General features: G+C 46.5%; 1 protein-coding gene and 1 non-coding gene across 2 annotated transcripts; one reads left to right on the top strand and one right to left on the bottom strand.

The window, feature by feature from the left end:
- Nucleotides 1-212: 212 nt before the first annotated feature.
- On the bottom strand, nucleotides 213-284 carry TRNAH-GUG (transfer RNA histidin (anticodon GUG)). Its single transcript has one exon. It is a non-coding gene; the product is annotated as a tRNA-His (tRNA).
- A 4,519-nt stretch (nucleotides 285-4,803) lies between these two features.
- Nucleotides 4,804-24,912, top strand: LOC117674535 (sodium/nucleoside cotransporter 1-like). Its single transcript, XM_087878306.1, has 18 exons — nucleotides 4,804-5,039; nucleotides 6,521-6,631; nucleotides 7,015-7,094; nucleotides 8,091-8,191; nucleotides 9,497-9,686; nucleotides 10,917-11,058; nucleotides 12,516-12,629; nucleotides 13,932-14,009; nucleotides 15,368-15,448; nucleotides 16,159-16,239; nucleotides 16,864-16,989; nucleotides 17,678-17,808; nucleotides 18,637-18,805; nucleotides 18,893-19,090; nucleotides 20,066-20,147; nucleotides 20,360-20,458; nucleotides 21,412-21,523; nucleotides 24,197-24,912. The coding sequence occupies exons 2-18, from the start codon at nucleotides 6,563-6,565 to the stop codon at nucleotides 24,324-24,326; spliced, it is 1,983 nt and encodes a 660-aa protein (XP_087734432.1). The 5' UTR covers nucleotides 4,804-5,039; nucleotides 6,521-6,562; the 3' UTR covers nucleotides 24,327-24,912.
- Nucleotides 24,913-25,406: the final 494 nt, after the last annotated feature.

Genomic DNA, 25,406 nt, shown 5'->3' with positions numbered 1-25,406 from the left:
AGCAATTCTCTCCGAATCTAGAACCGGTTTCCTGCAGGAACCCAAGTTCTTTTTCCGCCCCGACGCTGGGCTTCATTGGTGCATTGAAGTTTGCAAGAGCCCTTCTCTTTTCCTTTACTGTCGAATAATTTAAAAAGCACAGAGAAAGTCCCTTTGTTATTAAATGTTGTAAATCCGAATTTAGAAATAAACAAAAGAAAGGTACGCACCCCTGCCGTGACTCGGATTCGAACCGAGGTTGCTGCGGCCACAACGCAGAGTACTAACCACTATACGATCACGGCGAGCCACCCAGGCGCTGGGGAAATAGCTTGGCAACCACCTTCTTCATTTCTACGGTCCCTGACGTCATCGCTTCTTCGAATAGGGATTCACGCCTGTCTCGCACAGCGCCACCTCTGGTGAGTTAGGCTGCAGGACAGGATGGGAGGAAATAAACTGAATTTTTGGAACAATAGATAATTTGCAGAGGCTGGCAGTGGCTTTTAAACAGTACTGCAGAATCCCAGAGCACCACTTAGGGATGCTTTGTATCTTTCCAACCCTATGATGATTATTTTCCTTTGCATCTTTAAGAATTTTGCATGCTCGGCTTTGCATTTGGCTGCCACAAAGAAGAGGAGGTGTCAACCTATTCTCTAAAGAACCTGAAGGCAAGACAAGAAGCAACGGATGGAAACGAATCAAGGAGAGAAGCAACCTAGATAATGGAAGGAGAAATTTCCTGACTGTGGGAACAATTAACCAGTGGAACTGCTTGCCTCCAGAAGTTGTAGGTGCTCCATCATCGCTGGAGGCTTTTAAGAAGAGATTGAACAGCCCCTTATCCAGAATGATATAAGGCAGAGGTCTTCCAACTTGGCAGCTTTAAGACTTGTGGACTTCAACTCCCAGAATTCTCCAGCCAGCTAGGATATGAATTCTGGGAGTTGAAGCTATGCTGGCTGGAGAATTCTGGGAGTTGAAGTCCACAAGTCTTAAAGCTGCCAAGTTTGGGGACGATCTTTAAGATCCCTTCCAACTCTGTTATTCTGTTATTTCCAGCACACTGCTAAATTTCAAGGCACTTTGCTCAGGATGGAAATACGCATTCCACCCTATATTGCGTACACATTCTCTTCATTGTCACTTATTATATCTGTGACAGCTTTGGAAGAAACCACAGTCTCAGATTAGGTCCCATCGCGAAAAATCTAGTTGTACTTCTGTAAACACACAAAAGTTTACTTTCTGCAGCTTTCCCCTTAGTGGGTTGTAGTGCTGCAAATTGCTTTTGCGTCTCTTATCTGTCTAGGTCAGGGCTTCTCAACTGATGTAAGATGAGTTACGTTCTTTACTTTCTTTACTTATTATCACATTTCTACGACGTCCATCTCATCTGCGTGGCTTTGATAATATATCACAGAGGAAGTTTATGAAGTTTTCAAAATGAGGTCTCGGTGGATTTCGCTCACTTGCTGGACCCAAGGTTACAAAACACAATGGTAAGGATATTCTTGGCTCATAAACGATGTTATGGGTTATTGAGCAGATTACCCCTTGAGTAGCGGCTGAGAGTGAATAACCACAGTTAATATACCGACACACTGAGTTGTGGTAGTCTTTTACTTTTTAGAACAAAGTAACACAAAGTCCAATAACAATCCAAGTCATACACAGATAAGGCAATAGTTAAAATATCAATTCAGGGATATTCCAAGTACAAAGTCTTCTTACCAGTTGTTGTCATTACACAATAAAACAGTTCTTCTTGAGTTTCAAACAGGAACAAGTTCAGTATTAAAACATTCAATAAATAGTAGAAAGCAACAAGTAGCAATGATCAAACAGTGATCATACAGAGAGAACAGGTAGAGGGTAACAGCAAATAAGCAGATAAAATGGTGTAGTGTCCACAAGCCATGATTCAGGCTTCCCCTTAAGTACATTGGCTACAGAGCTTAGCCAATCAGGATACAGGATGATACAATACAGTCTTAAAGCAATATAATACCTTTTGACAAACATGTATTGATAGTTTATATATTGCCTGACCAACTAGTTAGACAATAGCCATTTCCTAACACACAGTGGCTTCTGTTCGCATAATACTGATATAGGTAGTTCTTGATTTACATCCATTCATTTAGTGACCGTTGGAAATTACACTGAAAAAAGTGACTTATGACCATTTTTCACACTTACGACCGTTTTTCACACTTACGACCATTTTCCACACTTACGACCGTTGCAGTATCCCCATGATCACGTGATCAAAATTCAGATGCTTGGCAACTGATTCATATTTATGACAGTTGCAATGTCCCGGGGTGGTGTGATCTCCTTTTGCGACCTTCTGACAAGCAAAGTCAATGGGGAAGCAGAGTCACTGAACAACTGTGTCACTAACTTAACAATTGCAGTGATTCACTTAACAACCAAGGCAAGAAAAATCATCAAATGGGACAAAGCTCACTTAACTGTCTTGTTTAACAAAAGATAGGTAAAGGTAAAGGTAAAGGTTCCCCTCACACATATGTGCTAGTCATTCCCAACTCTAGGGGGCGATGCTCATCTCCGTTTCAAAGCTGAAGAGCCAGCGCTGTCCGAAGACGTCTCCATGGTCATGTGGCCGGCATGACTCAATGCCAAAGGCGCACGGAATGCTGTTACCTTCCCACCAAAGGTGGTCCCTATTTTTCTACTTGCATTTTTTTTTACCTGCTTTCGAACTGCTAGGTTGGCAGATTGTTGTGGCTTAATTGTGGCCCTAAGTTGAGAACTACCTGTACTGATGTGAGATTAAGAAACCTTTTTTATCTGGGTGGCATCCAAGCGTAAAGTCTATCAGACATTATGGCACCTTAAATTGATATGGGCAGTGGTGGGATTCAGCCAGTTTGCACCACTTCAGGAGAACTGGTTAACTTTCTGAGCAGTTTGGTGAACTGGTTGTTGGAAGAAATCATTAGGGCAGAGAACCAGTTGTTAAATTATTTGAATCCCACCACTGAATATGGGGTGTGTTTAAGTGAGTCCTCTGGAGCTGTCGCCCCCCCCCCCCACCACCCCTTTTAATGGAATTGCTGGGTTGTACTTCTGGGATCTGGTTGTTATCTCCACTGTCCAAAGTTGATAGTTACGCAGTTGGCACCTACAACATGCAAATAACATTCTGCAAGGAAGCGTGGCTGCATTGCGTTCTCCTTAAGCGATTATTGAGAAGCGTAAAGGTCATTCTTCGGCTTCTGATTACACGTTCTTATCATTTTATCGAATGCCCTTTGATGCTGGCAATTTTTGCAAGCCGATGTGCAATTTTTGTTTATTCATCGGATTTGGCCTTCATTTGTCATGCCACAGACTCCCAGAATACATCTTATAAATATTAGGTACGAATACTACGGTAATAAAATTATGACTCATCATCATATGTAACACTCTCTACATGGGGGCCCCCTTAAAGAGCACCCGGAGGCTCCAGCTGGTCCAGAATGCGGCCGCGCAGGTGATTATGTGGGCGACTCGATGCTCCCATGTAACACCATTCCTGCGCGAGCTGCACTGGCTCCCGGTGGTCTTCCGGGTGAGATTCAAGGTGTTGGTTGCCACCTTTAAAGCGCTCCATGGCTTAGGACCTGGATACTTACGAGACCGCCTTCTGCCTCCGATAGCCTCCCATCGACCAGTACGCTCCCACAGAGAGGGTCTCCTCAGGGTGCCGTCGGTTAGACAGTGTCGACTGGCAACCCCCAGGGGGAGAGCCTTCTCTGTGGGGACATCTGCCCTCTGGAACGAGCTGCCCCCGGAGATTCATCGGATTCCCGACCTTTGTACCTTTCGCCGTGCCCTTAAAACACTATTATTCCATCAAGCAGGGCTGGCCTAAAATATTATTTTAATGGGTTATTTTATTTTAGATTGTTGGCCAAATTATTTAATAATTTTACATTGTTTTTTAACTTTTATATTGTTGGTTTTTATCTTGGCTGTACACCGCCCTGAGTCCTTCGGGAGAAGGGCGGTATAAAAAATTTAATAAATAAATAAATATAAGTAAGAATTGGCACAGTTAAAGGACGAACTGAACAAACTTCTTGGATGAGGAATGAAACATTTTTAAGGGTTACAAGAAAGTCCAGTTGCCTTTTTGTACGTCCTTCGGGACATACAGCTGGGAGAAATTTCAAGATCATCCAATTGTAGATGCTTCAACACTGGAGGTTTTAAAGAAAAGATTGGGCAGTCGTTGGTCTGAAATGATATAGGATCTTCGGTTTGAGCATGGGGTTGGACTAGAAGACCTCCAAGGTCCTTTCCAACTCTGTTATTCTGTTCTCTTCTGTTTGACATTTTTTCTTTGTTTCCTTAATGGCTTGGTTTCTTCTTATCTATTTCCCTTTCTTATCTGTCTCCTGAAAGGATCTTGTAGAGTAGATTCCTGCCTTTTCTCCTCCCTGCTTACTGTACGTATCTGTTTCGTCTTGAGGTATGGCCATTTCAACCCAAAGTTTGGGAATGAATTGTCCATTCCTGGGCTTTATTACATCCAGGCAAGTTTATGTGGCTTCCGATTGTTTTCAAGCTATCCGAGAGTTGCGTTGTTTAATGTGTAACTATCACCTGAACAACTCCAAGGTTGTCATTGAAACATCAGCATGTTTTACAGTACAAGGGGGCACGCACCTATCCTGCTGAGCACATGGTCTAAAATTATGGGCTGGTGGTGGTTTGCAGAGTTTTCAGTTTTTTAAAGGAGATCCTAACATTGCAAGGACTACTGGAAGTCCAGTTTATTGGAATTTATTGGAACCTGCCCAAGTCTACTTCTATTCCTTCTTTTTTACCGAATAAAATCAAGGCAGGGTTATTTTCCTTTTCTTTTTTCATGCTTTCCATTTTTCCAATGCTGACTGGGCTTTTCTTCTCCTTTAATTGCTCCTGCGTACCGAGGTGATCTTGGAAACAGAAAACCAAGATGATTTTTGCATTTCTCTACAAGGGTTACACCGAAGGCTCTGCCTAAAACATGACTTGAAGAAGCTAGAGAGAGCGAAAAGGTTGGCATCCATTCTAGCTCTTCTCTGCTCTTGACCCTAACTTACTTATTTATTTATTTATTTATTTATTTATTTATTTATTTATTTATTTATTTATTTATTTATTTATTTATTGGTTCGATTTATATGCCGCCCTTCTCCGGAGACTCAGGGCGGCTTACAATGCTTTTAAGCAATAGCCTTCGTATTTTTGTATATACCTGCTTAGTAGGGCTTTCGGGCCCCCCCTAAGCGGTGTTCTTTTTTATACAAAGTCACCTTATTGCCCTCATAATCCAGGTCCTCATTTTACCTACCTCGGAAGGATTGGAAGGCTGAGTCAACCTTGAGCCTGGTGAGATTTGAACTCGCAGTAATTGCAGGCAGCTGGCAGCGAAGGGCTACTTTAACAGCACTTTAGTCCGCTGCTCCACCAAGGCTCCCTTGGTGGTGTGATACTTGAATGTATCATTGGCATTTAGCCCTAGGTAGCCTTTTCTGCTACAACCTGTTCTGTATTTAAGGAGTAGGGTCCCTTTTCTGTCTAAAACCAGGTGGGTTTCATATCTGAAGGACATCAAGAGGACCTCAGCAGGACTAACAAGTCTCAGCAAGCCCTCCTGGAGATTCTATCTGCAATCTACTATGTCCTTGCCACCCCATTCCTTGTAGTTGTTGGAGAACGGATCTTGACTTTGGCTGGATGGGGATTTTTCTTCTCAGTTCCGTGTGTGTGTGTGTGTGTGTGTGTGTGTGTGTGTGTGTGTGTGCGTAATTAAGTTCTTCCTGGAAATAGGTAGATTGAAATAAATGGGATGTTGAGACATAATAAAACTCCCAGGTGGGTGAGAATGGAGAGGAGGAGGACTTTTACGGGCTGAAAGGACTTTGGACTGTGAAGTTAATTGATTGCTGATTTATGATCCTTAAATTACTGACTTAAGGATAAGTAGTAACAAAAGGATTTCTTCTTGGTTCTGAGGGTAAGCTGGGAAGAGACTGATTTTGTTGGGAGTTATTTACCATGGATATGGGTAGGATCGCTGTCAACATTGGGAAGAGAATTAGATCCATTAAAGAGGGATTAAGGAACAATGGTTCCCCTAGACGAAGGAGCCACACAGCAAAAACTGTGGGATCTGGCGTGGGATCTCCTGCAGTTGTGGGAGGAAATACAGTGGAAAGAATCACGGTGCGTCTTGTTGCTTGAGAGGGAGAGCTGCACATTGTGATAGCAAAGGTGCAACAAATTCACCATCCGGTACACTCAACTGAACTGAAATAGGTAGTGTCAGGTAATTGATTAACTCGTCAGGTTTGTAGCCCCTACAGATCTTTGTGGCCCATGGACGGAGGCACTCTACCTGGAACTGGGATTATAGGATTGAACAGCTGGAGGGAGGGAGGTTGGGAAGGATAGGGGTGTGACCATGGCTGTTTTGACAGCAGGAAGGTGCTCTGGGGTGGTACTTGCAAAACAGACAGTAGGTCTTGTCTTCCAGAACACACCAAAGTGGAGGTAACAGCTTCAGAACCACAAGACGATGGGCGAAGTCAAGATTTCACTTAAAAACAGTGATATGGGTGTGGCAAACCCAACGTTTGAGCCTTCGGTAAGTTTTTCTTCTTCTCCTTTGCTTTGTCCTTCACACTTTCTTCAAAGAAGGTAATGGTGTCTGTGTTTTTGGTAGGAATCAGAGACAAATGGAGTGGAGGAAGTCAAGATTCCACCTAAAAATGGAGATATGGGCATGGCAAACCCGACATTTGAGCTTTCGGTAAGTTTTTCTTCTTCTCCTTAGCTTTGTCCTTCACATGTTCTTCAAAGATGGTAATGGTGTCTGTGTTTTTGGTAGGAATCAAAGACAAATGGAGTGGAGGAAGTCAAGATTCCACCTAAAAACGGAGATAGTGTTGTAAGTTTTTCTTCCTCTCCTTAGCTTTGTGCTTCGCACGTTCCTCGGAGATAGTGAATGGGGTCTATGTTTTTTGGCAGGAATCGGAGACAAATGGAAAGGAAGCACCATCTCTTGAGTTTGGGGAAGAAAATTCTGTCCAGGACCGTCGCTTTGGGAGGTACTAAATATGGATGACCAAGGAAATTTGGTGATGTTGTTTCAGCTGGACAATTAACAGTTGTTTAATACTATAAGATCCCCAGATGTTTCCCTTCTTAGAACAGCTGTTTCGTGTGAGCCCCTTTAGATTGGCAGCCCTAATCTGAGCTTCCAGTTTGTCTTTTCATCCCAACTCTTGCAAGGAAGAAAGAATAGAATAGAATAGAATAGAGTAGAGTAGAGTAGAGTAGAGTAGAGTAGAGTAGAGTAGAGTAGAGTAGAGTAGAGTAGAATAGAATAGAATAGAATAGAATAGAATAGAATAGAATAGAATAGAATAGAATAGAATTGCATTCTTTATTGGCTAAGTGTGATTGGACACACAAGGAATTTGTCTTTGATGCATATGCTCTCAGTGTATATAAAAAGACAAGATACATTCGTCAATTACCTCTCAGAAATGCCGCAGAAATACGATAGCTTCTCTGGATATTGTTTGTTATTATTACTATTGTTTGTATGCTGCTCCATTTCTATAAACTCTGAGCTGTTTACTGTATTAATGGAGTGAGATTTTAAAAAATAAGAATTAAGTCATGGGATTAATCAAGCTGATGTGGTCCCATATGGAAAGAGCCTGATTTTATTCATCCTTGAGGGTCTTTGGGGAAAGCCATGTTTTAATGTTTGCAACTCCCAAAAGAACTGTTTTACTGCATATGACTACAACAACTGGTAAGAAGACTTTGTTCTTGGAATATCCCTGGATTGACAAATTAACTATCTTTATCTGTGTATGACCTGGATTGTTTATTGGACTTTGCTTTACTTTTTCCTGAAACCAAAAGAATATCACAACTCAGTGTGTCTGTGTATTAACAGTGCTTATTCACAATCACTCTCAGCCATTTCTCATGTGCGCACCCTTGCTACTCAAGGGTTACTCTGCGCATATTACTTAACAATATCCCTTCCAGATGTTCTTTAATGTTGATTTTCTTGATGTGCCTTTCAGCAGGTTCAAGAACGTGACTCAACCTTTCTCGAAAGCGAAGAGATTTTGCAAGGCTCATCGTGAATTACTCCACAAGGTCTTCTTAGGCATCTTATGTCTAGGTAGGTCTTTCATTCTCAGATCAAAAATGGTGATCATATGACTCCGGGAAGCTGCAACTGTTATAAATACATGTCAGGTGCCAAGCACCTGAATTTTGATGACATGACCATGGAGATCCTATGATGGCTGTAAGTGCAAGGATCGCGTGTAAGTCACTTTTTTTTCCAGTGGCGTTGTCATTTTGAATGGGTCACTAAATAAATGTTCATAAATAGAGGACTACCTCCATTCCAGCTGGTGCTGGAACTTCTGCCCCAAACCTTTGAGAATCGCACCGGTCTAAATGAGGTGTATGGACAAGCTGAACCTAATTTGCAATGGTTTCTGATGACTTTTGAGACCTTGGGCTGTTTGATGCTTTGATGTCTTGATGTTCAATGCCTTGAGCCTTGGTGGTGCATTGGTTAGAATGCAGTATTGCAGGCTAACTCTGCCTGCAGCCTGGAGTTCGATCCTGACTTGCTCAAGGTTGACTTAGCCTTCCATCCTTTTGAGGATTTATTTAGTAAAGCAAGGTTTGAACGGACTTTGTGTGTGCTGCGTTCCTTGGGGTCCATAGCTAGGGCAGAACAGTCGGTAAAATGAGGACCCAGATTGTTGTGGGCAAGAGGCTGACTCTGTAAACCACCCAGAGAGTTCTGTAAAGCACTGTGAAGCTGTATATAAGTCTAAGTGCTATTCCTTCCTTCCTTCCTTCCTTCCTTCCTTCCTTCCTTCCTTCCTTCCTTCCTTCCTTCCCTCCCTCCCTCCCTCCCTCCCTCCCTCCCTCCCTCCCTCCCTCCCTCTGGTTAGAATGCAACATTGCAGGCTAACTCTGCCCATAGCCAGGAGTTCAATCCTGACTGGCCCAAGGTTGACTCAGCCTTCCATCCTTCCAAGGTGAGTAAAATGAGGACCCAGATTGTTGAGGGCAAGAGGCTGACTCTGTAAACCTCTTAGAGGGGCCTGTAAAGCACTGTGAAGTGGTATATAGGTCTAAGTGCTATTGCCCGCCCTTCCTTCTTTCCTTCCTTCCTTCCTTCCTTCCTTCCTTCCTTCCTTCCTTCCTTCCTTCCTTCCTTCCCTCCCTCCCTCCCTCCCTCCCTCCCTCCCTTCTTTCCTTCCTTCCTTGTGATTAAAATGCAGTATTGCAGGCTAATTCTGCCCACCGCCAGCAGTTCAATCCTGACTGGCTCAAGATTGACTCAGCCTTCTTCCAAGATGGATAAAATGAGGACCCAGATTGTTGGGGGCAAGATGCTGACTCTGTAAACCACCCAGAGAGTGCTGTAAAGCACTAAGTGCTGTTGCTATTCTCATTTTAGGCTACCTGGCCTACTTCATTGCTGCTTGTTACCTGGACTACCATCGCGCCTTGGCGCTGATCATTCTAACAAGCTTGGCTGTTGCTTTCCTGGCTTATAGCATAGTCAAAAAATGTTTGGGAGCCAAGATTATCCAGATGTTGAGCCCCTGCAGGAAATGCTGTCAGAAGGCCTGGCCATGGCTGAAATGGTAAGGGGCTGACCAGCTGCACAGGTCAGTTTTATAGTCAGGTTTTTTTCAAGAAGCCATGGTGAGCCAATCTTCACTTTGTTCCTTTAGATATTAGAGCATTTTAGAGAATTTTTAAAGCATTGAGCTGATGGTTGGATTGAATGCAGTGGTGGGATTCAAATTTTTTTACTACCGGTTCTGTGGGTGTGGCTTGGTGGGCGTGGCATGGCTTGGTGGGCATGGCTTGGTGGGCGTGGCAGGGGCAGGATACTGCAAAATCTCCATTCCCTCCCCACTCCGGGGAAAGTTACTGCAAAAAACCAATTTCCTCCCAATCAGCTGGGACTTGGGAGGCAGAGAATTGATGGGGGCGGGGACAATCAGAGGTGGTATTTACCGGTTCTCCGAACTACTCAAAATTTCCGCTACTGGTTCTCCAGAACCCCTGATTGGGTGACCCTAGAGGTGAGTTTGCATCCTGTGATTCTATGATCATAGAATCAATGCAATGCAATGCAATGCAATGCACCACACTGTCACTGCGTTTTTGTATTTACCAGATGAGCTCTTATTTTTGAACTTTCAGACTTACTGTAGCTTGCCAAGTTCTTATCTCTAAGCTAACTGCGCATGTCCACATTCTTTCACATTCTTCTAACTTTCTTTGTTCTCCGGCCAAGAGAGGTCCGGCAGGAACGCTGCCAAGATGTAACTAATTAGATTAGTAAGATGTTTTATTTTCTTTATAACAAATAAATGAGTTTTTCTTAGAAAATATATCTTCGGGTTTATTTTCTTAAAGTATACTTCAAGGAAATAGTCACGATCCGTTCTCTAAATCAAGGTGCAATTACCCAAAAGCAGAATGGGATTAATTGCCACCCTGACAAACACAACACAACACAACACAGCACAACACAATGAAAGAAATAATATAAGTGAGGGAAAATAAACATAATATCGTTGATTAAAAAAAGACTTAAAAATTGGATTCTGCCCTAGGATCCTCAGCCAGGCAAATAAAATATAAATATACTAGCACAGAATATAAATATCAATATTCTGGAAAGTAAGATGGGATAAATTTAAGTCTTGCGATGAGGACTTTTCTTATATCGCAACCTATTATCTTTTGTGTCGTCCCCCCCCCACCCAAGGCTTATAAAGAATGTATATTTAATAAATGGCTTATCGTGGATGGATGTTTAATCTAATATATATTATTCTGCTTCCCCTGTAATTTTCTAGGGTTTTGTGTGCCATTCTTCTAATTGCTTTGATCACCTGGCTGGTTCTGGACATGTCCCAGAGGAAAGAGCAGCTGGTCTCATTGGGTGGCTTCTGTGTGCTCGTCTTCTTGTTATTTCTCTTCTCCAAGCATCACATGGCTGTAAGCACCATCATCATCATCATCATTATTTTTTTTTTTAGTTTGGTACCTTAAACCTAACCAAGATTCAATATAACAGGCTTCGGCTTTGGCTACTGCTTCTTTCTTCACTCTAGCTCCAGTCAGGGGTGGGGCCTGCTGGAGGTTCGCAGGGGTTCGGGAGAACCTCTAGCTAAGATTCTGAGCAGTTCGGAGAACCCCCCAAATCCCACTCCTGGCTGGCCCCACCCACCCACCCCGCCCCTCCCAGGAGTCCCCATGCAGCCTGTTTTGGATGCAGGTAAGTGTAGGGCACAGGCGGAGGCCTACCGGAAGTTTGGGAAGGCCGGAAACAGGCCTCCAGAGCCTGGGGAGGCCATTTTCGCCCTCCCGGAGACTCAAGGAAAACCTCCGGAGCCCGGGGAGGGCAAAATCCCTCCCTGCCATGGTGCAGGAGGCTGACTAGGCCACTCCCACCATGGCTATGCCAACCCAGCAACCAGGCAGAGAACCCCTTGCTAAAATTTTTAAAGCCCACCCCTGCCTCCAGTTCCACTTCACAGAGCAGTCTATAAATTCTCCATGATGTTGGCTTAGGTAGAAGTCATCTGTTCATTGAAGACAGCCAATTGTTCCTCTGGAACTTGGTTTGATTTGCAGCATTAGGAAAGTTTGAGTTAAGGCGACGCTGAGCCCTGACTGATTTTTCAATCATATATTTGTCTGTCTTTGCCTCTTTGGCTACTGAATGTCTGTGGAGATTCTCAGCCATCCAGGTCATGGCTGACCCAAAGGTGCTCTTCCAAAAGTTAACCGGACTTTTTTTTTTTTCCTTGAAGACCTTTCGCTTCTCATCCAAGAAGCTTCTTCAGTTCTGACACGAGTCCAAGAAGCTTCTTGGATGAGAAGCGAAACGTCTTCAAGGAAAAACAAAGTCCGGTTACCTTTTGGAAAAGCACCTTTGGGACTTAGGTTACTGAGTTCTAGAGATCAATGGTGGCTTAACCTCAAGGCTTCCATCTCTCCAATGTGCAAATCTGCCGTCTCTCGTGGGTCTAGAACAGGGGCGTCAAACTCAAGATCCGGGGGCTGGATCTGGCACACGGGGTGTTTAGATCTGGCCCATGGGGCTGCCATGGAAACAGCAAAGGACCAGCCCGCAGTGCCTCTGCCAGTGAAAACGGAGCTCCGGAGGGCTGCGTGTGGCCCTCCCGAGCTCCGTTTTCACTGGCAGAGGGTTGCAGGAGGCCGTCCCAGCCGAAAACGGAGCTCGGGAACCCATTTTCGCTAGCAGAGCCCTCGGGCCTCCACAGGCGCCCCCGACACGAATGATGTCGAGTTGGCCATGCCCACCTTGGCCCCGCCCCGCCCCCCCGCCCCATTCCTCCAAGGCCCACACAACCCTGATGCGGCCTGGAATGAAATCAAGTTTGATACCCCTGGTCTAGAAGATGTTCACAAAATGTCCTGGATTGCAGGTATCCTGGAGAGCTGTGTTGTGGGGCCTTGGTCTACAGTTCGCCCTTGGACTCTTCATCATCCGAACTGAACCTGGATTTCAGGCTTTCGAATGGCTGGGCCATCAGATTCAGGTATGGTAGAATAATGTTTGAAGACGTTATATCCAGACGTGGGAGTCACTCACCTTCCCTACCGGTTCGCAAATGTGAGCGTGCGCACTTTCCACGCATGCTCGGCCTTCTACGCATGCTCTTTGCTCACACACGCACCTCCCGTGCATGCACGCCTCCCGTGCATGCACACAGCCTCCAAAATGTGGCTAAAGAGGACAGAATTGTTGTGACCCAGGCCCAAGTGAGTAGTAGGAAAAAGAGTAAGTGAAAAAAACAAACTTTATTCGAACAGCTGAGAATGACTTCATTCCCAGCGTCGTTCAACTCAATTAAAGCAAATTCCTCCCAACACAAATTCCTCAGTCCTATCGCAAACCTTGGTCCAATTAGGCAAACTGCCAAAGGCCTTTCTTGGCAAACGTTCAGAAGTCACAGATACAGAAATAAATACAAGACGTAGACGAAGAAGGAGACGAAGCTACCAACGTTGTTTTCCGGCAAAGCCCAAATGCTGGTCTGTTTTAAGCCTTATGGGAGGGGCCAATCATCTCTTGGCCCTACTCCCGAGTTGTCCTCTTTGCTTGAGCTGCTCTTGCCTTCTGGCAGCTCTTCTCATGTGTGCATTAGGAACAGGCTCCTCCTGTTCCTCTGCCACACTCCTATCAGTCTCTGGAGGCTCCGGAGTCTGCATCTCATTCCCTGATGGCCCTGGTCCCATCTCTGCTTCCGATGCAGAGCCCTCATCCGGGCCTTCCCCAGCCTCCAGAACCGGCCCATGTTCTTCCTCAGCCTTGTTGCTGTCCGACTCCGCTGCCAGCTCCGCAGGCTGCTGGTGGACCACAACAAGAATTACATCCGGGCATGTGGGCAGGGTCTACCGCAGTTGGCGCTACCGGTTCGACAGAACCAGAAAGAACCAGCTGAATCCCATCACTAGTTATATCCCACATTCCTCAAAGGGACAAAATCTCACATGTCTTACAAGTCACACGTCCACTAGCTTCAGTTCAGAAAGATCCCCTTTGAATCATTAGCCAAATCAACAGTCTGGCTTCACACAAGACAAGGCCCAGCTTATGATGGCAAGATCTAGTGGGGAAGGAGAAGACTTAGACAGGTTCTCGAGCAACAAGGACAACGATTTTGAGTGATTATCATGATTATCATTGAATTTGCGCTTGAGCTTCTGTAGATCCAAAGGCTGCTAAAATGATCAGGGATCCCTCGCGTTGAATCACAGGTGTGCCGTAATGTCATTTAAAAAAAAATGAACATGACTCTTATTTCCAAACATTCCTTCTAATATTGTTCCTCTCACAGACATTCCTCAACTACACGACGGCAGGATCCAGCTTCGTCTTTGGGGAGAAACTGATTCAAGAAAGTTTTGCCTTTCAGGTGAATGTAGATAAACATATTCTCCTTCCCCTCCCCTTTCTGGCTCCCACTTTCTCTTGAAGGTCTTAAAAATGGCTTCACAGGTGCCTCACTCAGGTCTTCAGTTCTTTATGCTTGGGTGAAAGATGGAGTGGGACACTTCGGCTGGTCCATTCTGTGTCCTTGCCTCTGTCCACTGCTGTCTGCTTCTGTCAATTAGGGCAGGGGTCCCCAACCTTTCAGACCTCAGGGACCACTAAATTCATAATTTTAAATCCCGCGGACCACTAAGACGATCTGCCTAATGACCGTCTGGGTGGGCGTGGCTAGGTAGTCATGACTGGGTGGGCGTGGCCAACTCGATGCCATTCGCCTCTACTCGACCCTCCCCTCCCAGCCCTTCCTCGCCTGCCCACCTGGGCTCCTTAGGGCCCCAAGAGGAAGCAGTTGTTGGAGCTAAGCAGCCACCACGAGAAAGAGTTGGCAAAACAGCTGGCTCAGTTCAAATTGGATCTCACTGAGAAGGAGGCTCAGCAGAAGCACCTCACTGAGGACTAGGAGCGTAGGCTTTCCAAGCAGAGGGAAGACCTGTGGGAGTGCAAGGCCAGGTACCGGCGTCTGGAGGCTCAGCAGGCTGAGATGGTCAGCCAGTTCCAGGCCATGAGGCAGTCCCACTGGAATGAGGCCCTCCGGCTCTTTGCCACCAGCGGCGCTTCCCTCCAGCCTTCGCCCAAAGCCCCACACCAGGAGGCTGAAGCAGACCCCAAGTTGGAATTTCTTCCCCCCTCCGACCCACACAAGAAGACCCCGAAGGGGGAGACTCTCTGCAGCAACACAAACATTCATTGCACGTATCCGGCCCAGGGGCCGTAGTTTGAGGACCCCTGATTTAGTGCAATATAAAAAAATGCAAATAATTTTTCTCGCGGACCACCAGTGGTCCATGGACTACCAGTTGGTGACCACTGAACTAGGGAGCATAACGTCACGCCCAAAAATCCTCCAAACTGGATGTGGGCCCCACTGAGCAACTTGCTTTCTTCCCAAATTTGTCCGAGCAAATCAGAAGATGGTTGCTCACCATTGTTTTCTGCACAAGAGGTCCATCAATGTGCAGATGTATTTTAGAACATCTTGTCTGTTCAGGGTTCCCCTTGTTTTAGTAGGAACCTAGGTTTAGTCTGACGGATTTTTTTCCCTAGGCTTCAAACTTTGCAAGAACCATTTGATTTCTGTATACGAGGGTGTGATACTTTCCTCCAATTATCCTTCATTATTAATCATATTGGCTAGGGTTGATGGGAGCTGTCATTCAACAACATCTGGAAAGCTGAAGATGTCCTGTGCTAAAGATGCATACTATTCTATTTTGTCTCCAGGCCCTGCCTATTATCGTCTTCTTCAGTTGTGTTATGTCCATCCTCTACTACTTGGGAGTCATGCAGTTTATAATCCTGAAGGTAACGCTGAGCTTTCAAGAGTAAGCTTATAATTTTCCTAGTGGAGCTAAACAGTATATTGATCATCCATATATACCATACATCTGGCCATAAGGCACCTTGGAGAGGCCAAGATCCATTCTAAGGTACCCAAAGAGAGTAATATTACTTCTTCCGCTATTAGAAAGTACTAATAGAAGGGACACAACAGGATAATCTGCAAGGAAAGGGGTTATGATGAAGTAGACGGTGCAAAACAAAGAGTTGCCAAATCAATGGGGGTTATCAGAGATTGAAGAAGAGAGAAAAACATGGAAGATGCTACCTCAAAATGAACATTAGGGAATCTTGGTTGATGAACACAACCAAGGGGGGGGCGACACAGGCGGTGGGGTAAATTCTGTTGACTGTGACATCTCTCCTGCCTGTGGACTTCATTCCAAATCAGACCCCACTACTCCATCTAGGTCACTCTAGACTGACTTTTTGGAAGAAGCTCTTCAGGATTTCAGATCCTTCAATCCTATTGAGATGTATCAATAGGAGCAAAGGCTTTCTGGAATGCAAAGCATATGCTTGCCACTGAGCTATGGCCCCATTAGCTAAAGATGTGTCATTGCTGCAAGATTGGCAAATGAACCAGCCAGAGAATTAAATCTAGGATATTCTGGGCAATGACCCATAAGCTGCCAGTGTCCTCCAAGTCACCCTCTCCAACCTTCTTCCCACAGTTGTCCTGGCTCCTGCAAATCACAATGGGCACAGCGGCCACCGAATCTCTGAGTGTGGTGGGGAATGTATTTGTGGGGATGGTAAGTGGTAAGTGATCTTGACTTCCTCCGTGAATGCCCATGAATGGTCCTCTCAACCTTCTCCTCTCCAAACAAGAGAGGGAACAGACTTCCATTCTAATTTCTTTCTGTTTTTCATTTTCCGAAGCTATTTTGTTTCTGCATTCGAGAATAGTCTCTTTTCTCCCCCCTGACGATTTGGGGGGAAAAAAATTGCTGGGAAAAGGGATACGTACTTTTGATTTGAAAATACATACATACATGGATTTTCTCCGAATACCTGCATCTTTGCCTTTTTCTTCGATATAACCATTCTTCCTTTTATTCTGCTTTGCAACATTTAAAGAAATGCAGATTTTAGAAGTGGCTAATGTTTGGATTGCATTTTGGTCCTGAAGTGCAAAACGAGGTTAGGTTTGCATTCAAACGGATTTCTCTTTCATTTTTTTTGTAATGTGAAACAATCACAAAACTGGACACTCTCTTTCTCATCGTTTATTCCAGAATTGAGTATTTTATTCTCCTGGGCTGTGGGTTTAAGCAAAACATCGAATCATGCTATCTCCTTGTTGTTTCTGAGATATATTTCAGGGGTCTGCAGATGTCTTGGAAAACCTCTATTTGATTTTATCTTTTATCCTCCAGACCGAAGCACCCCTGCTCATCCGCCCCTACCTGGGGGACATGACACTTTCAGAAGTCCATGCTGTGATGACCGGTGGCTTTGCTACGATTGCTGGTAGTGTGATGGGTGCATACATTTCATTTGGGGTGAGTCTGATGAAATATGATATCCATTCAGTCGTATCTGACTCTTGGCGATTCTATGGGCCAGGTCTCTCCACTTCTTCTGATCTTGCACTGTTTCTTTGAGTTGCCCTATGCTCTGGCTCTATGCCAACTTACGCTGGATCATGGAGAAAGCTAGGGAGTTCCAGAAAAACATCTACTTCTGCTTCATTGACTATGCTAAAGCCTTTGATTGTGTGGATCACAACAAATTGTGGCAAGTTCTTAAAGAGTTGGGAGTACCAGACCATCTTATCTGTCTCTTGAGAAACCTGTATACAGGTTAAGGAGCAACAGTGAGAACTGGACATGGAACCACTGATTGGTTCAAAATTGGGAAAGGAGTCCAACAAGGCTGTATACTGTCACCCTGCCTATTTAGCCTATAGGCAGAGCACGTCATGAGAAAGGCGGGGCTGGATGAATGAAAAGTTGGATTGCCGGGAGAAATATCAACAACCTCAGATATGCAGATGATACCCCTCTAATGGCAGAAAGCAAAGAGGAATTAAAGAGCCTCTTGATGCATGAGAAGAAGGAGAGTGCAAAAGTTGGCTTGAAACTCAACATTAAGAAAACTAAGATCACGGCATCCGGCCCTCTCAATTCCTGGATTAAAGAACACCGTATCTGTCGACTCTTCTGTGACAATTTGTGATCCTTTTTGCAGATTGATGCCTCGTCTCTGATTGCAGCCTCCGTAATGGCAGCACCTTGCGCTTTAGCTATGGCCAAACTGGTCTATCCAGAAGTGGAACAGTCCCAATTCAAAAGCCAAGAAGGCATCAAAATTGCCTGCGGGTAAGAAGCAGCTAAAATCCATGAGGTTCCCATGGCTTGTATAGAGGGATCTAGGAAGCAGGTTTCAAGGAGAAGATGGAGAGAAAAGACGAGAAGACCAATGTGTCAAGCACAACTGGGTGGGGAGAAGGTTGGAGAGCTACAAAGGGAAGAAGGTGTGGTCCCAGCTTCCCAGCTATTTTTACCTGGGCTGGCAGGAAGGCTATGGCTCAGGTCCCATCAATTAAGGAATGCCACCTAGCAGGATCTCTCTGTCACAGAGCCTGCCTTTGGAAACTCCACAGCCTCTGAGTGGGATTAGATTGGCCCTGGCTCTGTATAGCATGCTTTTTTCAGCATGCATCTCAGTTGTCTAGAAAGGTATGGACGACAAACAAATTTAAGGAGGAGGGAGGAAGGAAGGGAGGAAGGAAGGAAACAGAAAGAGGGAAGGGAGAGAGGAAGGCAAAAAGGAAGGAAGTTGGAGGGAGGGAGGGAGAGGAGGGAAGGAGGGAGGGAGGGAGGGAGGGAGGAAGGAAGGAAGGGCAATCGCACTTAAATTTATGTACCACTTCACAATGCTTTACAACCTTCTCTAAGCGGTTTGAAGAGTCAGCCTATTGCCCCCTCTCCCAACCATCTGGGTCCTCATTTTACCAACCTCAGAAGGACAGAAGGCTGAGTCAACCTTGAGCTGGTCAGGATCGAACTCCTGACAGTGGGCAGAGTCAGCCTACAATGCTGCATTCTAACCACTGCGCTACCACAGAAGGGAGGGAGGGAGGGAGGGAGGGAGGGAATATTCTGGACCATCTCTCCATTTCCTTCTCTCTTTGTACCTTCCTGCAGGGAGGAAAAGAATATTCTGGAAGCTGCTGGTAACGGTGCCTCTGTCTCTGTGGGACTGGTGGCCAACATTGCAGCCAACCTCATTGCCTTCCTGGCTGTGCTGGCCTTCATCGACGCTGCCCTCAGTTGGCTAGGAGGCATGGTTAACTTGCCCCAACTCTCCTTCCAGGTATCTCCCACACAAGACACCCAAGTTGTTTATGATAGGATAATGAAAACATCGATTTCTTAAAAGAAATTGTCTTCTGGCTTTCAGCTGATCTGCTCATACGTCCTGATGCCTTTAGCCTTCTTGTTAGGGGCCAGCTGGGAAGAGGCCTCCCTGGTCGCTGAGATGCTGGGAGTCAAGTTCTTCTTAAATGAATTTGTGGCCTACCAGCAATTGTCCATCTACAAAAAGAATCGTCTGACGGGTCTTCCCGAGTGGGATGGTTCTCAAAAGCAGTGGATTTCGGTAAGTACCCGGGTCATAATAGTGTCTGGAAAAGAAAGCCCCTGCCCCTTCTCCTCCTAGCCCACCTGCCCTGCCCTCTTGTTCATTTGGTGGGAGCCATCTCAGAAACAAAAGTCCTGGACATCCCGATTGCCATGTGGTTACAGGAGGTTCAGTGGGCTTTTCTTCTTAAGACCAATGCTTTTGGCAACTTTAAGATAAGTGGGTTTCAACTTCCCCATGCGGGCTGGAGAATTCTGGGAGTGAATTCCACGCATCCAGAAAGTCCACCCTATTAGGAGTGAAATCCAGCAGGTTCTGACAGGTTCTGGAGAACCGGTAGCGGAAATTTTGAATAGTTTGGAGAACCAGCGAATACCACCTCTGGCAGGCCCCCGAGTGGGGTGGGAATGGAGGTTTTGCAGTATCCTTCCCTTGCCACGCCCACCAAGCCACGCCCACAGAACCAGTAGTAAAAAAAAAAAAATTGGATTTCACCACTGCCACACATCCTAAAGTCGCGGAATGGGACAACTCACCAACTCGCTGCGACCAACTCGCCATGTAATATCTTTGAGATTAGCGTAACTCTTGTCCTGCTGCGAGTTGGCTGTGGTGAGTTGGCCACGGCAAATAGTCATAGACCCCTAAAGTTGACTATCCTTGGTTGAGTACCCAATAGCAAGTGCCGAGCAAGGAAAACTGGAAGATGCCGACTGAAGGAGGAATGAATGGGTAGAGGATTTATTCTTTATCACAACACTGATTTCTCTCTCTCCCTCCCTCCCTCTCTTTCCCTCTCCCTCCCTCCCTTCTCCTCTCTCCCTCCTTGCTCCCCCTCCCTCCCTCCTCTCGTTCTTCCTCCTTTCTCCTGTCTCTTCCTCCTCTCTCCCTCCCTCTCTCCCACCCCCTCCCTCCCTCTTTCTCCCTCCTCTCTCTCTCCCTCCCTCTCCTCCCACCCCGTATCTCCCCCTCCCTCCCTCTCTCTCTCCTTAGCCCAGAGCCGAAACCATTGTAACTTTTGCCCTGTGCGGATTTGCCAACCTGAGCTCTATTGGGATCATGCTGGGTGGCTTGAGTAAGTCAACAAATGGTGGGAGCAATTCTCTTTGCTGCCAGGGGCGGGGAAGGCATGGACTGCCCCATAGCTACGTCCTCTGGGGCTTAAGCATCCCAACCTCTCCTCCCAACCAAAGGCTTGGTTATTCCCAGTTACCAGGTCCTGAGGAGAGCAATTTCAAAGTTATATAGCTATTCACGTCTTCCCTCTGCTTTTCTTTTAACATGAAGCTTCGATGGCACCACAACGCAAGGGTGAATTTTCCAGCATCGTTGTACGAGCTTTGCTTACCGGGGCCTGCGTCTCTCTAATCAACGCCTGCATCGCAGGTACTGCCTGGGGGAGGTTGGGGGGGGGGGACAGGGTTAAAAGGGAAACAACTACAATTGAGCCCCACATTTTTATTGCTAAGTGAAACATGTGTTAAGTGAAAGGTGTGTTAAGTGAAACATGTGTTAAGTGAAACGTGTGTTAAGTGAAACATGTTAAGTGAAACGTGTGTTAAGTGAAACGTGTGTTAAGTGAAACATGTGTTAAGTGAAATGTGTGTTAAGTGAAACATGTGTTATGAGCTATGTGTTAAGTGAGTTTTGCCCCATTTTACAACCTTTTCTGTTAAGCGAATCACTTGCAGTTGTCAAGCTAGTAACCCGGTTGTTAAGTGAACCCTGGCTTCCCCACTGACTTTCCTTGTCAGAAGGTCGTCAAAGGGGAATCACGTGTGACCACCCTGGACGCTGCAACCGTCATAAATAGGAGTCAGTTGGCCAAGCGTCTGAATTTGGATCACCTGATCATGGGGATCCTGCAACGGTCGTGTGAAAAACGGTCACAAGTCACTGTTTTCAGTGCCGTTGTTAAGTTCGAACGGTCACTAAATGAAACTGTCGTAAGTGGAGAACTACCTGTATGGGGTTCTTACGTTCTCTCAGCACAAGCTCGTGTTTTTTTTTCTGCACGCGGTTTTCTTTGCAACAAGACAGACCGGTGGGTTTGGACCAGGGGTGGGTTGCTCCCGGTTCAGTCCGGTTCTATAGAACCGGTAGTAAAACCGGCGGGAGGCTCCACCCACCCGCCATGACGTCATCATGGGTGATCTGCGCATGTACAGAAGCGCGCGAGAGAGAGTGAAGCAAGCGCACGCAGGTGCGAGCTCCCGCTGCGAATCGGTAGTAAAGGCAAGTGGAACGCACCCGTTGTTTGGACCCCCCAGTTAGTGACTTCCGTTCTCTTTAAGCAAAGGTGTGGCTTTTCCCACAAGCTCTGAATTTCCTACCCACAGGAATCCTTTATGTGCCCAGAGAAGTCCCCGACTGTTTAGACTTCTTCAGCAGTACCACCATCAACTCTACCAGCTACTCTCTCCATGAATGCTGTAAAGATTTGTTCAGCAGGTGAGAGCTTCCAGGTGTGGCGCGTGTGAAATACGCGGTGAAAGAAGTGACCCCCCCCACCCTGTGATGGCGAACCTATGCCACGCAGAGCCCTCTCTGTGGGCATCCGCGCTGTCGCCAGCTGCTCTTCGGATTTCCGGCACGTGCATCAGCAGTGGGTTGCAAAACCTGTCGCTACCGGTTCGCTCGTGCAGGCCTGTGCACTTGCATGCATGTGCAATGCTTCTGTGCATGCGCAGAAATTTCTGCACATACACAGAAGCGTCCGGTGCAGGTGGGCGGAGCCTCCTGCCGCCGCCGCCGCTACCAGTTCGCCGATCTGGATAGAATCGGTAGCAACCCACCCCTGATCCACAGCTTCCAAGATGCCTGGAGGTTCCCATCTTTGAAAACTGTGTTTTTGAAATCCTGGCCATCAATGCAGCCCTAGGAATCCCTCGACTGTTGTGTACGTGGTCTTCCATTTCCTTAAAAATCCTTATTTTTTTTTTTTAAATGACCATGAGATGGCACCCTTTCGCCTTGGGGGGAAAAAAAAACTCACAGCAAATCGATACTCAACTTCGTAGTGGCTTAAACGGTTTGGCATCACTATGGCCGGTCATTTAATTTCCAGAAAGAAATACTGCAAATCTATCAAGCGCCGAATAGATTTCCACATCACATTGGTTGCCTTTTTTCTTTTTAAGTGAAATGACCTGCATGCCAGGTTCTCCTATTTTTTTACGTCGGCATTATCCGTGGAAAATGAGAGGCTGGAGAACCGCATTTCGGAGAAGGCAGAGAGCCCCGGTGACACGGTCGTTAGAATGCAATATTTGCAGCCTAACTCTGCCCGCTGTCACTGCGTTTTTCTATTTACCAGATGAGCTCATATTTTTGGACTTTCAGACTTTCCGTAGCTTGCCAAATTTCTTATCAGTAAGCTAACTACGCATGTCCGCTTTCCTTCACTTCACTTTCCTTCTATCTTTTCTTTGTTCTCCTGCCAAGAGGTCCGGCTGCAGAGAGGTGGCCGGCAGGAACGTTGCCAAAATGTAATTATTTAGCTAGTGAGATATTTTATTTTCTTTCGAACAAATAAATGAGTTTTTCTTAGAAAAAAAGATCTTCGGGGTTTATTTTCTTGCAAAAGTATGCTTCAAGGAAAAGTCTCGATCTACGTCTCTAAATCAAGGTGCGATTACCCAAAAGCAGAATGGGATTAATTAGCACCCTGACACCCGCAGCCAGGAGTTCGATTCTTATTGGCTCAAGGTTGACTCAGCCTTCCATCCTTCTGAGTTGGATAAAATGAGGACCCAGATTGTTGGGGAAACCACTCAGAGAGGACTGTGAATCAGATCACATGCAACCCCAAACTTGGAGGACTAGTTCAGTTTGATTTTTGCATGGACTGTGGGGGCGGTCAGAGGTGGGCTGCTGGGGGTTCGCAGGGGTTCGGGAGAACCTCTAGCTAAGATTCTGTGCAGTTCAGAGAACCCCCAAATCCCACTCATGGCTGGCCTTGCCCACCCCACCCCACCCCTCCCAGAAGTCCCCACGTGGCCCGTTTTGGATGCGGGTAGGTGCAGGCTGCGTGTGGAGGCTCTGGGAGGGCGAAAAACAGGCCTACTGGAAGTTCAAGAAGGCCAGAAGCGGGCCTGTTTCCAGCCTGCAGAGCCCGGGGAGGCCGTTTTCGCCCTCCCGGAGGCTCGAGAAAAGCCTCTGGAGCCTGGGGAGGGCAAAAACACCCCCCCACACACACACACCGTGGTGCAGGAGGCGAACTAGGCCACGCCCACCCAGCAACCAGGCAGAGAATCCCTTGCTAAAATTTTTGAAGCCCACTCCTGGCTGGCACCCTGATTGCACATATGTGCTGTGTTCCTCTTTTTTCCTCTCTCTGGTGCTGGTCCCTGGCCCAGGAGTTGCAGTCCCCTTCAGAAAAGCACTATGGGTCAGTAAATAAGTGCTGTTGCTATTTAACCCTCTAAACCCTCTGGACTATTGCAACGCTCTCTATATGGGGCTCCCCTTGAGGAGCACCCGGAGGCTCCAACTGACGCAGAGTGCGGCCGTGCGGGTGGTAATGGGAGCGACATGGCGCTCCCATGTAACACCTCTCCTGCGCGAGCTGCACTGGCTCCCGGTGGTCTTCCGGGTGCGCTTCAAGGTTTTGGTCACCACCTTTAGAGCGCTCCATGGCTTAGGACCTGGTTATCTACGGGACCGCCTACTACCACCAATAGCCTCCCACCGGCCAGTACGCTCTCATAGAGAGGGGCTCCTCCGGGTGCCGTCAGCCAAACAGTGTCGGCTGGCGGCCCCTAGGGGGAGAGCCTTCTCTGTGGGGGCACCTACCATCTGGAATGAGCTCCCCCCGGAGATACGGAGGATCCCGGATCTGCGCACCTTCCGCCGCGCTGTGAAGACCTTTTTATTCCATCAGGCGGGCTTGGCCTATTCTCTTCCCTTTTTTAAATATGTAAATTTTAATCTGTTTTTAAATTATTGGGGTGTTTTAATCTGTCTGGGCCAAAATGATTTAATTGATTTTATCTGGTTTTTAAATTTTTTGTATCTATGTATTTTATTGTTTGGCTGTTCACCGCCCTGAGTCCTTCGGGAGTAGGGCGGTATACAAATCAAATAAACTAAATAAACTAAACTCTCAACTTTTCTTTTCCGCAGTGCCTTACCCAGTTTTAATGGATCTCTCTCCTTCGGTGGCATCTGGGAAACCCTACACGCCAACACAACGCAGGGCTACCTCCAGGAATGCTGCGGTCATTATACCTCCCCCGTATGTCCCAAGCCTTAACGGATGAAGAACGAGATGGCGGAGCACAAGAGAGCACATTGGATGGATACGTAGAGGATGAATAAAGGAGGGAGGTGGCAGTTTTGAAAAAGTTCACAGGATTGTGAGAGAAAGAAGAGGGGTTTGGGGGGAAAGAGCGAGGAGCAACATTTCACCTTCGACTGTAAGAGGAAGGCTTTTTATCAACGCCAATGAAGAATGCAAAGGGCTCAAAGCTGCACTGTGATGTATGAATAAGAAATCCTCCGTTTTCGGGGGGTTGGAAGTACTCCAGGCCACACATCATGCAAATATAACACTCCTTTCAGCGGTTTAGTTTTGTGGCCGTGCGAGAAAGGGTTGAAGCAGTCAAGTTGTTCCTGGCAGAGATGGCCAACTTTTTATTTTTTATTTTTTTGCAATTGAACCCCAAGAGTTCATCCAGCCTTCCTTTGATCTCTTTGCACTCATTTCCTGTTGGCTCTTCAGTTGCAGAGGTGACTACGACACGCCAGAGGTGGGTTTCAGCAGGTTCTGACCAGTTCTGGAGAACCGGTAGCGGAAATTTTGAGTAGTTCGGAGAACCGGTAGTAAAAATTCTGACCGGCCCCACCCCCATCTATTCTCTGCCTCCCAAGTCCCAGCTGATTGGGAGGAAATGGGGATTTTGCACTAACCTTCCCCTGGATTGGGGTGGGAATGGGGATTTTGCAGTATCCTTCCCATGCCACACCCATCAAGCCATGCCATGCCCACCAAGCCACACCCACAGAACCGGTAGTAAAAATTCTGACTGGTCCCGCCCCCATCTATTCTCTGCCTCCCGAGTCCCAGCTGATCAGGAGGAAATGGGGATTTTGCAGTAACCTTCCCCTGGAATGGGGAGGGAATGGAGATTTTACAGTATCCTTCCCATGCCGCTCCCACCAAGTCACACCTACCAAGCCATGCCACGCCCACCAAGCCACACCCACAGAACCGGAATTAAAAAAAAATTGAAACCCACCACTGCTACACGCGTGTCTACCCACGGATACGCCCCACTGAATTTCAATGAGATTTGTGCTCGAGAGAAAACCCCACTCACACCACGGGAGTTTC

This window comes from Pantherophis guttatus, chromosome 13, assembly GCF_059756535.1.
Source record: "Pantherophis guttatus breed Tessera chromosome 13, ASM5975653v1, whole genome shotgun sequence".
Lineage (NCBI taxonomy): Eukaryota > Metazoa > Chordata > Lepidosauria > Squamata > Colubridae > Pantherophis > Pantherophis guttatus.
Note: the sequence above shows the minus strand (reverse complement) of the source record. Positions and strands in the feature narration are given on the sequence as shown.